This window comes from Phoca vitulina, unplaced genomic scaffold (genome assembly GCF_004348235.1).
Source record: "Phoca vitulina isolate PV1807 unplaced genomic scaffold, GSC_HSeal_1.0 scaffold6, whole genome shotgun sequence".
Lineage (NCBI taxonomy): Eukaryota > Metazoa > Chordata > Mammalia > Carnivora > Phocidae > Phoca > Phoca vitulina.
The window spans coordinates 14,270,444-14,282,966 of NW_022589709.1; the positions used below are offsets into that span (position 1 = coordinate 14,270,444).

Sequence of the window (12,523 nt, forward strand, 5' to 3'; positions counted from 1 at the left end):
TTTATCACAATCCTATCCATCTTCCAGGTTTTATGTATCTCCTTCCATAAATCTTCCCCAAATGTAGAAACTCACAGAAAATTTTCTCATTTGTGCTGTGTCAGCTTCTGGTCCTTTCCTTCGGCCCTGAGCACCCAAAAGTGAGGGAACGATGGCACGACAGATGTGAGCTGAGGGAAGAGTGACTCCAGCCCCTGCCTTCAATCACCTGAAGACTCCAACCAACTAGACTGGGCTTGATCCTTTGTGCACTGAAAAGAGCCTGCCAAAAGGTCTTTGTCATTCATCTGAGACTTTAGACAAGCCACTTAAATTCCCTGAGCCTCTCCTTCCTCATGAGTATTAATACCTGACACTTACTGAAGTAGAGCCAGTCCAGGGCTATCTGCTCTTCATGCACTTTCACATTTAACAGTGATCCTCCTTGGGGCACCTGGGTGGCTCCGTCGGTTAAGCATCCAACTCTTAATTTCTGCTCAGTCATGGTCTCAGGGTCATGAGATCAAGCCCCACATCAGGCTCCATGCTGGGTGTGGAGGCTGCTTGAGATTCTTTCTCTCCCTCTCCCTCTGCCCCTCCCCCCTGCTTGTGTATGCTCTCTCTCTCTCTCTCTTAAAAAAAAAAAAAAGTGATCATCTGTAAATATGACCTCCAGACCTCGTGGAGATATTTTAAGGACTGAGGGTAGAGAGGTTGGGTGAGGAGCCAGCGGTACCCACCCAAAGACTGCCTTGACCTTGGTGACCTTTGCCAAGGGCCTCCTTCCTTTCTCCAGATGCCAGTTTCTTATTTAATGGTAAAATTGAGAAGTGCACTGCATGATGTGGATGGACTCATCAGGGCATGTTATTAAAACAGTACAAACCGTTTTTACATTACAGCCATGAAAAGGGACCCAGTATGGCCCTTTATAATATTGAAAAAACCATGAACTGAAGTGGGTAAGATGCTTCTTGATGGTGAAAGTAGGGAGATAGAAAACTCTCCGTCTTCACTGTAACAAGATTTGGTGGGACTGTGGGTATGTGCTCACTTTCAAGTCACTTACCTAGTCTGATCTCTGACCATTACAGTTGTCCCCAGTCCATACTCTCTGAGGCATCAGCTCATACAAATATGACAGCTTCAAGTATGGATGAGCTCAGGGGCTCAGCTTTTCTCCATCTCCCCCTTTCCGCTTTTCTCCGTATTGGTGTTCCTAGGCACGGTCTTTCATTGTGGTCATCTCCAGCAGCCTCAGGCTTACAGCCTTCCGTCTTCATGTGGAGCAGACAGACTTGCTAAGAGTTCCTGAGCCTTTATTAATCTTAGTGTCTAGATGATGAAAGATACTGATTAAGAGCTAGGCCTGGGTCACGTGCCCGTACCTGGAGCTAGGAAGGCCTGGTCAGCTCACCTGCATCCCGGAGACTGAGACCAGGACCAGTGTGATCACCAAAGTATGGAGAAAGGTATGCCAGCCCGGCAGAAATGATAGCTGTCCATGACACCGTGCCATTCCCTGAAGATGCAGGGCTCTGTCACATACCTCCATGTCTTTGCACATGCTGTGCCCTCTGCTCGAAATGCCCTTTCCCCTTCACTCGCCCTTCCCACTCCCTCCTTCCTTCTCTCTCCAGTGCTTACCATCTACTTTTCTTCCCCGTGCTCTGCGGAACTCCCCAAAGGCAAGCATAATATCCTGTTCTGTGTGCACTCCCCGTTCCTGGCACTGACCCTGAGAAATGATAGGCGCTCCCTAAAGCTTTGGTTAAAATAACAAATTGACTAATTTCAACATTCAGCCTCCTAACATTGTTATTATTGATTTCCATGTCGTATTTCTTCAGTTTGAAAATGAAATCATCCTCAAACTGGACCATGAGGTGGAAGGGGGCCGAGGAGATGAGCAATACATGCAGCTGCTGGAGTCGATGTAAGTTCAGCGCCCCATGCGCGGGAGGAGCCGGGGGGTGGGCTGGAGGCTGGAGGGCTCAGAACTCCAGGGCCTTCAGAGGCTCTCTCCTCCCCCTAGAGATCCATCTGGTGGCTCCTGGTATTGGAGAAACTTCACTTTTAAAAGAAACCTCAAATATCTCTCCCTAAAGTGGCTGTTTCTTTGATATTGATGGAATGGGACAGATAAAAAGAAACTTTGCTGTGTTAGGAAGGGGAAAACAATCCACCAAAATGTTCACTTTTGTTACCTCTTTGCTGTGGAATAATTCTTGCTAGTTTTTCCTTTTTTCTCTTTTAATCTTAGACAGATGTTGATCATGACCAACATATAGGGAGCGCATGAAGCACATGGATGCCATGCCAAATGCTCTCTGCACACTGCCTCATTTAGCTGCATTTACTCTCTGGTCCCCGGGTCACAGAGCTGGCCCCTGAGGCTCATGGGAGGGTCTTGTCTGAGGAAACTAGAACAAGCTAGTTGGGTGGACAAGCTGGGACCCGAACCTGAGTGAGGCAGTGCACAGTGGTCAGCACTGAACTGGGAATCAGGACACTGATTTGTTTTAACATCTTATTAAGATATAATTAATACACTATACAGCCCACTAAACGTGTACAATTCAATGGCTTTTAATGTATTTGAGAGCTATACAATCATAACCACAATCAGTTGTAGAACAGTTTTGTTCCCTCCCAAAAGAAACCCCATGTCCTTTAGCCATCATCCCCCCTACTTTCTGTCCCTGTGGATTTGTCTATTCTGCACATTTCATATAAATGGAATCAATATATGGTCCTTGGTGCGTATTTCCAAGGGTCATCCATGTTGTAGCAGGTGTCAGCACTTAATTCATTTTTGTGGCTGACTGATATTTCACTGTTTAGACACCCCATTTTGTTTATTCACTTACCTATTAATGGACATTTCGGCTGTTTCTACTTTTTCACTATTAAGAATGGTGATGCTATGAACATTTGTGTGTAAGCTTTTGTGTGGACATATGCTTACAGTTCTCTTGGGTATAAGCCTAGGAGTGGAATTGCTGGGTCATTTGGTAACTCTGTTTGGCCTTTTGAGGAACCATGAGACTGTTTTCCAAAGTACTGGACCACTCACATTCCTACCAGCCGTGTATGAGAGTTCCAGTTTTTCCATATTCGACCCAACACTTGTTAATATCTCTCTTACTAATTAGAGCCATCCTAGTGGCTGTGAAAGTGATATTGTCATTTTGATTTGCGTTTCCTTGATGGCTAATGATGAGCATTTTTTTCATGTGCATATTGACCAATTTTATATATTTGGAGAAAGACATTGGGTTTTAACCCTGATCCCACCACCTAGCATCTCTCTAACTCTGGGCCAATCACATCTTTAGCCTCAGTATCTCCATCTATAAAATGGGAAGAATAAGCCTGTGGTTATTTTAAAGAATGAATAACTATGAAGTATCTGGCACACAGCAGGTAAAAGCCTAGTAAATATACTTTGCTCAGACACCTGACTCCCAGTTTCTGTCTCCATGTCGGTTGTCCCCTTTCCCCCAGAAGGACTTCATCCAAGGTTTAGGACTGTGGCTCATTTCTTCCTAGTTGTATATTCTCTGATTTGTATGATTCTCTGATATAACTCTGATTTTGGATTCTTTTCCTAATCCTTTTTGAATATTTCAACTTTAATAACAAAAGCAAGACTAAAGGCCTTGCTCTAACCCTCACAGTGACCCTCCCTGCCCTGCTCCGTGGGCAGAGCAGATTCCCAGCAGTACCATCCCAGTGGGCCCTGTCCCCCTTCTGTCACTGTGCACAACCCTCACTAAACACATGGATTGCAAAGGTAGCTCAGCCGGAAGGAGAAACCCACTGTCTGCCCCTCGGGTGGGTATCAAGACTGACTGTCCAGGGTAAAAAGTGACATTTTGCCTGAGTCAATGTTTATTTTAAAGTTCTAAAAAGGAAAATCTAAATATTGACCATAAGTGAAACCATTTACAGTGCTGGCAATTTCCATTTTTATAAGCGGATGGGGCTCTGTGGCAGTCTTCAGATGATCAACAAGGATTTTCAAATCCTTCCTGAGTGATTATTTATAAAAGGAATCCTTAGAGGTTGAGGAAATCAAAAGTAGCTCATTATTTTTGCTCCTGAGAGAGAGGTGTGAATGATTTCTACAAAACTAATCAAACCCAACCAGAGGAGTCAAGGTCCCATTAGAATGTCCAGGGGCCAGGTCCTTGCTTCTTCCTTTGAACTTTCTGAGCCTCAAGTTTCCTTATCTGCAAATTGGGGATAAAAATACTATCCAGCTCTTAGAGTTTTCATTGAGATTATGCAAGAGAAGTCATGTAAAGTACTTAGCACAATTTCTGATAACTAGTAATTACTCTGGAAATATTAGCTATTATTATTATTATTCTCCAGGTAGATACTGATGTGGTTATTTGAAACCATGAACCTACCTGGCATATCTCCTCCAGGCTAGTCATCCTCAGTTCCTCCAGCCCATCTACTCAGCCCTTCATTCAGGGCTTCCACTGGTATGTAGGACCTGCTCTGGGCAAACATAGTCCTGTGGGTACACGGCTTAGGAATATGATGGTGCCTCTGTGAATAGAGCAGGGCTTCCCTTCCTGGGGCAGCTATAGCCCTGCATTAAGGCACAAGGCTTAGGGCATGGAGTGGGGCTGAATTTCAGCCTTTGTGGGCTCTTGTGCAGTACACAAGCTATACAACCTTACAGAACATCCCACTCCTCCTTACCCTCAGAACTGTCCTCAGAGCCCACTCCCGTTTGTCCATAACTGTCTTAATGTGAAGGTCCCACATTGAATGGAGTAATTAGACATGCTATCCTGCTGTATGCCGTCTGCCTGAGAATTTTTCTAGAAGTGGCTAGGGAGCTGGAAAGCTGAAGGGGGCAGAGAATGTGTTCTAGGGCCAAGATCCCACCCAAGCCAGTTCAGTACCTGAAAGAGGACCTGTCATATGTAGTGCTGCATACATCATTTTTAAAGGAATGAGTGAAAACCCAGTTCCATCAGCACTGACAGAGTGGGCCTGGGCTCCTCCCTCTGAAGGCCTCCCACACTGAATGCAAATCAATTTCAAGGCCATGTGAGTTCCCTCCAGGCCCCTCAAGGCAGGAGCTTAGACCTGGAGTGGCTGGCAAGGGCTCTGCCACCTCTCCTTGCATTGAGTGAGGAATTATCTGCATCACCTGGAGATTCCCAGGATCCCTTTTCATTGTACTTGTCCTCTATTGTGGATTCAAAGGAGAGGAACAGCTGGGTGACCTTGCCAGGACCCGTGGGCCTCATGCCTCCTCTATAAATTGATGATGTTAATAATGCCCAACTCAAGGAAATTTTGTAAGTATTAAACAAGATAACCAATAAAATGGGTTTGCACAGCATCTGGAACACAGGAAGTACTCAATAAATGGTAGTATTATATACTATGGTTAGTTTTTATTTCTGTATCTGCTTCCCCTGCTACACTGTGATTTCCTAGAAGTCAGTGTCTTAATGATTTCTGAATCCCTAGTTCCTAGAATAATATCTGTTGAGTGGATGGATGGATGGTGGATGGTGAACAGCTGGGTGATTTCTAAACAATCTGCCAATCCATCTCACCAATCCTAGACCATATGAGCAGCTTTCTTACCCTGTGCCTAAAGAATAGTGAAACTAAGAAAGCCAAGACTGTGTTCTGAACCCATGCTTCACAAAGGACCAATGGCACTAGCATCATCCAGGAGCTTTTTAGAAATGCAGAATCTCAGGCCCTAGCCCAGATCTACTAAACCAGAATCTATTAACAGAATCTGTTAATCCCCACATTATTCCCATGCACATCGAACTTTGCAAAGCCCTGGACTAAACGAGTTGTTCTTAATGTTGGCTGCATATTGGAATCACCTAGGGAACTTTAAAAATAAAATACTGCTACCTGGCTCCCACTCCCAGAGATACAAAGTCATTGATTTTAGGGTGGGCATTGAGCTTTATAAAATGCTCCCCTGCTGATTCTGACATGTAGCTAGGACTGAGAACCACTAGTCTGGCTGCACTCAGGCCATGAGATACCTTCTGGGTCTGAGCTGCCTGGGAGGCTGTGAGGAATCACACTCCAAACACTGGACAAAGCTTTGTCACATTGTCATTAGCTTGGGAAACAGGGCTGGAAGTGACCGTCCCAGAAGGAGTCAGGCACAGCTGTGACTGAGCCAGACAGGCCTAAATCACAGGGCAATTTGCATATCTCATTGAGAGCCAGGGAACAGGTGCTTCTCCCACGGAGAAGATGGATTTGTCTGATCACAGCCACAGTTGGAGATGTCGCCTCCTTGCAGCCTGGTTTGGCTTCTGGGAGGAAATGACCCTCCAAAGTCCTTGCCTTTCTCACCTTTCCCTCCTAGGAGCTCTTGGGACCTAAGCCGCCATGGGGAAAGTAGCCAGAAACAAATAGTAGCCTGGGTAATGCTTGTCTACTCAAGATGCCTGAGAACATGCCACAGTGTTTCTCTGTGGGAAAATAGGGAAGTATTTGGCTTGATTCCCAAGGTCACCTCTTACCACCAGAGTGATTTGGGAAGGTCATTTAACCTCTCTGAGCCTGGATTCCTTCATCTATAAAATGAGGGGAATAATTTTTACCAGTCAGACTTATCATGATGATTTCTTAAGAAAAAAGTGATTAGAAAAAAAAAGAAAAAAGTGATTAGTACAGTGTCTGGTGCAGAATAAGTGATTAATATGAAGTAGTCATTAATCAAAATTTTAATCCATCTGTCTCCCCTTGCCTAGCCTGTGGGCCTCCTGAAAGTAGACATGATTTTTTTATATTTCTTATTTTATCTTTCTCCCCATCCCCACCCCACACAATGCCTATCATAGGGCCTAACAACCAATAGATGCTTAAGGAATGCCACATTTTTTATTTTTTATTTTTTAAATTTAGAATACTAATATTACAACAAATGTAAATTTTTCAAATAACATATGCACATTTAAATTTTAAAAATGAATACTTCCTTCTCTATTCTCCAACCTAGACCCCTTGCCGGAAGCAACTACCATTAAGAGTTTGGTGTTTATCCTTCCTGACCATATTTGGCACATTTATAAGCACACAGAGATACATGATGCAGACATGCACCTCTACTCACAAACGCTAGAGCCAGAATGCTGATATTTAACAACTGTGTGACTTTGGGCAAGTTAGTTGGCCTCACTGTGTCTTAGTTTCCCCATCTGCAAGCATCCCATCTTATAAGACAATGATGGGAGATTAAATGAGTTACCATTTGTGAGACATTTGGAATAATGCCTGGGACATGGTAGGTTCTATGTCAGTTGGTTAAATAAAAAATAAATTGTTCTGAGACTTACTTTTCTCACTGATCTGTATATTTTATAGAGCTTTTTCAGCATATTGAGGTCTCATACTTTTTAATGTCTTCATAGAACTACATTTTGTGAATATACTTTAATTTATTAACCGTTTGCCGATTGATGGACATTTAAGATGGTTTCAACTATTTCACTGTAGACACAATTTGTAACTATTATAAATCTTTGCATGCTTCTGGGAATATTTCTGTCGAATAGATTCCCTGAAGTAGAATGGTACTTCATCGGAGTACCTTCGTCGGAGGGTATGCACATTTACAATTTTGATAGATATTGTGAAAATTGCTACTCAAAAGGTTGTACTGATTTACTTCCAATGTGGGTGTGTACAAGTGACCATTTCTCCACACCATTGCCCACACTGGACATTTTTTTTTTTCCCATTCTGATGGTGGACGAAAAAATTAAATACTTGTTAAACTGTATGGACAAATAAGTATATAAATGAATACGTGATTGAATAAATGAACAAAATGAGCCAACACATGAACCAGAGGAGCTTGGATTCACTGGTTTATCTGCTCCCCTCCCCCACCAACACACTGGCCATGAGCTCACTGCCCTCCCATCTCTGCCCACAGCCTGATGGAGTGTGCTGCAGAGCACCCGACTATTTTCAAGTCGGTGGAAAACTTTGTGAACCTGGTGAAAGGCCTCCTGGAGAAGCTGCTCGATTACCGGGGTGTGATGACGGACGAGAGCAAAGACAACCGCATGAGCTGCACCGTGAATCTGCTGGTATGTGGGGTTGGCCACCTTGCCCCAAGGTCCCATCAGACCAGAGTCCTGGGGGCAGGCCTGGTTTGGGGTTTCACTATGCTTTTGATAGGGAAGTAGTGCTAACGGCTTCACAAACCAGACAAAAGTGGGATCAAATCCCTACTCTGCCACCTGCTAGCTTAGCTCTGTGACTTGAGGCCAATAACTTCACTGTTCCATGCTCAGTTTCCTCATTGATGAAATGGAAATGAGTGTTTTCTTTAGTACTTAACACATTATATGGAAAGAAAGTGGCACTAGAGAGTGGTTAAGAGTAGGAGCTTTGGAGTTACATAGCTCCTGGGTTCTAATTAATAGAATAGACAAGTCGAGGAAGTTTTCTGAAGGTTTAGTTGGCTTATCTGTTCTATAGAAAAAATAATAGTACCTATTTCTTAGGTTATGCAGTCCAGGGGCATGGTTAAATGCTTACTACATATTAGTTTCCTTCTCTTACGGAATGGAGTAATCTAATAACCAGAATTTACAACAAGTTAGTATGGGCCAGGCTAATCAGAGCAGCTAATCTCAAGTGCAGGCTCTTAACCCCTACACCATATGACCTGCCAAGGGCCAACTCCTGAAAAGTCTCCCTTCATATGTCCTGCCATACGGTCATGAGACAGGTAATAGCAGCCCCAGCATTTCACACCATCACATCAGCCCACCCTAAAGCGGTTTAAATGAATGACGTTGGCCAAAAGACCATGTGGTCTATCCATCATATCAATGCCCCCTGCCATGCTCAATGCTCCAGCAATATAAGTCCTGTCCTATAGTTCCTCTGTTTACCCTAAGTGGACTCCCTTTTTAACAGCCTAGATATTGCCATTGATTTTCTGAAATGCTAAGGTGAGTTTAAAAATCCTGATTACAGCAGAAAGGAATTCACTGCTAATAACTCCACTAGGTCCAATTTACATAAAGAGCAAGAAGAGGGGTTTTCCAGGAGTTTAGCAATTTCTCTCTATGGAGAGACAGAAGTTAGTTGAAGAAAATGACCTTCAACAGTCAGACTCTGACCAGGGAGAGAGTTTGGGACAGGCAGATCCACAAGCAATTAGACCCTGCTAGCTTTTGGTGTGGCATAAACATGGCATCAGGAAGGAGGACAGGGAGAGGGTGTCAGGGGGGCTGAGGTCTCAGGTGGCTTTGCCACCCACTAACTGTGTACCCTGGGACACATCACCTCGCCCTCTCTGAGCCTCTGGTGCACGTGGGTACATTGGGTTAAGCCAGGGTCTTCTCAATGTATGGCTCATGGGTCAGACCATGACCTCGTGGCTTGGAATTTGTAAGGACTCATTTACAAATGCATGAGATTAGGATCTCTGGTGGTGGAGCCCAGGACCACTACTAGTATAAATGACCCCTGAGCTTGAGTCAGGCTTCCTAGGTATTGCCAAGTTTAAGTGTTTTTGCCTGTGGAGTCTCATCATAACTCCTCATACTGCTGTACCAACAGGGGTTATGATCCATTATTCTCCTTGGGATCTATTACTATTCCTATTACTCTGATTACTGCTATTACCCTGAGTCCAACCAGCTCCGTCTGAGTACTAGGTCTGAGCTTGTCAACATCAAGCTGGGCTGCCTTTTGTTGTAGACTCTGGCAAAGTAGACTGCCTCAATCTTGACAGCCCCTCTCAGTGCAGCAAATAGCTCAACTTCACCCCTAGTATATGATGGTTGAGGTACCCCCTCTGTCCCTTTACAGTCTAAGGATCAGGGAAGTGACTTTCAAGGCAGAATCTCTTAAGAAGGGTGTTTGATGCATTCAGGAAAATAAATTTTGTGCTCCCATCTCAGGGTCCCCAGATAGTAAACAGCAGTCTTCCTCACATCTCCTTCACTATACCCTCTACCCCTGCTGCTCTGCAAAGAAAAACACTCATCACTGTTTTTCCTCCACTACCTAGAATTTCTACAAAGATAACAATCGGGAAGAGATGTACATAAGGTAAGATTTTTATTTTCTAAAACCCAGACCTGCTGTGTCATTCTCCTGCTCTGTATCCATTGATGGCTCCCCACTGCCTTCAGGATAAAATTTAAACTTATCTTCTTAACACTAGGTCCCTCTGTGTTCCGATTACTATCAATCTTTCCAGATTCAATTCCTTTCATTTTCCTATAAGCAGCCCCCCATACTACTTGGACTTCTGTGGCCCACCATACTGTTTTGCTGTGTCCACAGACCACACTTTCCTTAACCCACCTTGTGGACAGCTGGTGAATTGCATCTACATTTGTTGAAGGCGGGCACATGAGGCCCAAGTCCAGGGTTTATGAAGCCTGTAGTTAGCCCATTGGCCAGCCCAATTTCAAAGAGAAAAAAATACCAAGATGCATGATACCTGCTTCCTTGTAGGCATTTAAAAGACATTTATTTGAATATATCATGAAGGCGGGGGTTTGGAGGACATTAGCCTGGAGCAAAAAACTCCCTTGCCAATTTTTCTCGGAATCTCATATTTTTTTCCCCAAAGTTTTTTTACTGTTATTTTTACTCATTACAAAAATAATGCATACTTATTACCAAAACAACAGCAACAAAAAAACTCATAAAATATAGACAAAAACAAAAGAAATGACATAAACTCCCATAATCCATACATATTCTCAGACCCTTTTATATTTATATATAGATAGAATTCTATGCCTGCATATTTTTTACAAAAATGAGATCATATTGCTCATAATTTATTCTTTGCTTGACAAGAATTCCATGTCAACAGATGAATTTCAACATAATTTTTAATGAAACTATAAAATTCTCTTTCCAGAATATACTGTAATTTATATAGCCAATCCTATATTGTTGAACATTTAGGTTGTTTCCAACTTTTTTCTATCATAAATAGCACAACGACAAAATTCTTGGATGTATGTCTTATGTGTCCAAGATATATCTTGTGCATATCCTCCTGAGACAAGAGTCCACAAAGAGAAATTGACCAGAAGGTTAACAAACATTTTCAAGTCTTTTGACCCATTCTGTCAAAGGCCAGAGACTCCAAGTCTGAACCTACTCTGCTATTATTGCAGATATTTTTAGGTACTTAGTTTAGCATTATTCCAGGAATAGGAACTATCATTTGGATCAAAGATAATTCCATAGGCTGTCCTAAGCTTAGATAGTATTTATAACATCGCTAGACAGGACTTATTATAGTAGTGTAAAGCTTTGGAGTCCAAAGGGCCTGGGGTCTTCACCTTGTCTTCTCGGTGACCCTGGATAAGATCACTCAGTCTCTCTGGGCTGAGGTTTCCCCTTATAGAATGTTTCCATTCTACCTTCTGTTTTTAGGATTAAATGAGATGCTATAGGTAAAGTGTCTAGCACATGGATCCATCTCTCCAACCTCTTTTCTTTCCTTCCCATTTTAGAAACACAGATGGTGAGCCCCAGATCTCCATAAGCTCTGGAGATTTGAGTTCTGTTGTAATCTAGGAAAACCGCATTTGCCTAAACCAAACAATGTAACAGGATATAGTCTGGAAACCTGTTCTGTTTGGCAGGCATAGTATTTAAAAACATTTTTAAATTGGTTGCCAAAATTTTAAAATCTAGAGATTTTACATAAAAATAAAAATATCCCTCCTCTAAAAAACTCAGAAGGTGTGGCAACACTGAGCCCTCCTCCTGTCCTGACAAACTGGAGTACTCTGGTCATGACATTGTCTCCATTCCCCACTGAACTTCACTGTGCCTACCTCACTCAAGCTGCCCATCTGGCCTGTGTAGCTGTTGAGTTTGAATCCCTGGTCAGGTCCATCAGGGTGTTTTCCTTTGGGCTCTTTAGTTGATCACCAAATCCTTGAGTTGGCAAAGGAGAGGAGAGGGTGCCTTGATTGATCAGGGAGCTGAAAGTTGCAGGAAATCTGTCCCTCTGGCTGCTCTCTTAAAGGTTTTTGGACCCAGCTATCTAGGGATTTAAGGGACCAAGGATGGGCAGGAGGATATAAGGTAGGGGTCAGCTATATACATACAAAACCTCTAAAGAAACCTATAGAAACCTCTAAAGGTAGAACACATGCTCAACACTCCCTGCATGCAAACCACATGTAATTTCACTGATAACTCTGATTGATGAGAAGAAAGGTGAGGGACAAGAATGGACTGGCCATGACTATAGAGGCAGAAATTGCTGATGTTGAAACCCAGTTCTACCTATTTCTTGCTCTGTCTACTTTAACATAAATCTGTTTTCTTATCTATAAAAGGATGATTGGGAGGATGAATATAACATATAAAGTACCCATTTGTTGGATGAATGAATGAGCAAATCTTTCTACCCGGGGTGCTCATCCCTCATTCTTCCCCTTACTTTTAGGTCCTAGCCTAACTGCCATGCAATGGAAATTTTCTAGAAGTCCCTCCTCTCCCCACCTGGATGAATCCTGTTCTCATA

General features: G+C 43.1%; 1 protein-coding gene across 2 annotated transcripts in view; it reads left to right on the forward strand.

Annotated features, from left to right (window-relative positions):
* DOCK2 (dedicator of cytokinesis 2) overlaps nucleotides 1–12,523 on the forward strand; it is a 475,105-nt gene that overhangs the window by 426,009 nt on the left and 36,573 nt on the right. For both annotated transcript variants that reach the window (XM_032403689.1, XM_032403690.1), the window contains 3 exons: nucleotides 1,830–1,915; nucleotides 7,931–8,087; nucleotides 10,028–10,068. In XM_032403689.1, coding sequence (XP_032259580.1) covers nucleotides 1,830–1,915; nucleotides 7,931–8,087; nucleotides 10,028–10,068 — 284 coding nt within the window. The remainder of the gene's footprint in view (nucleotides 1–1,829; nucleotides 1,916–7,930; nucleotides 8,088–10,027; nucleotides 10,069–12,523) is intronic.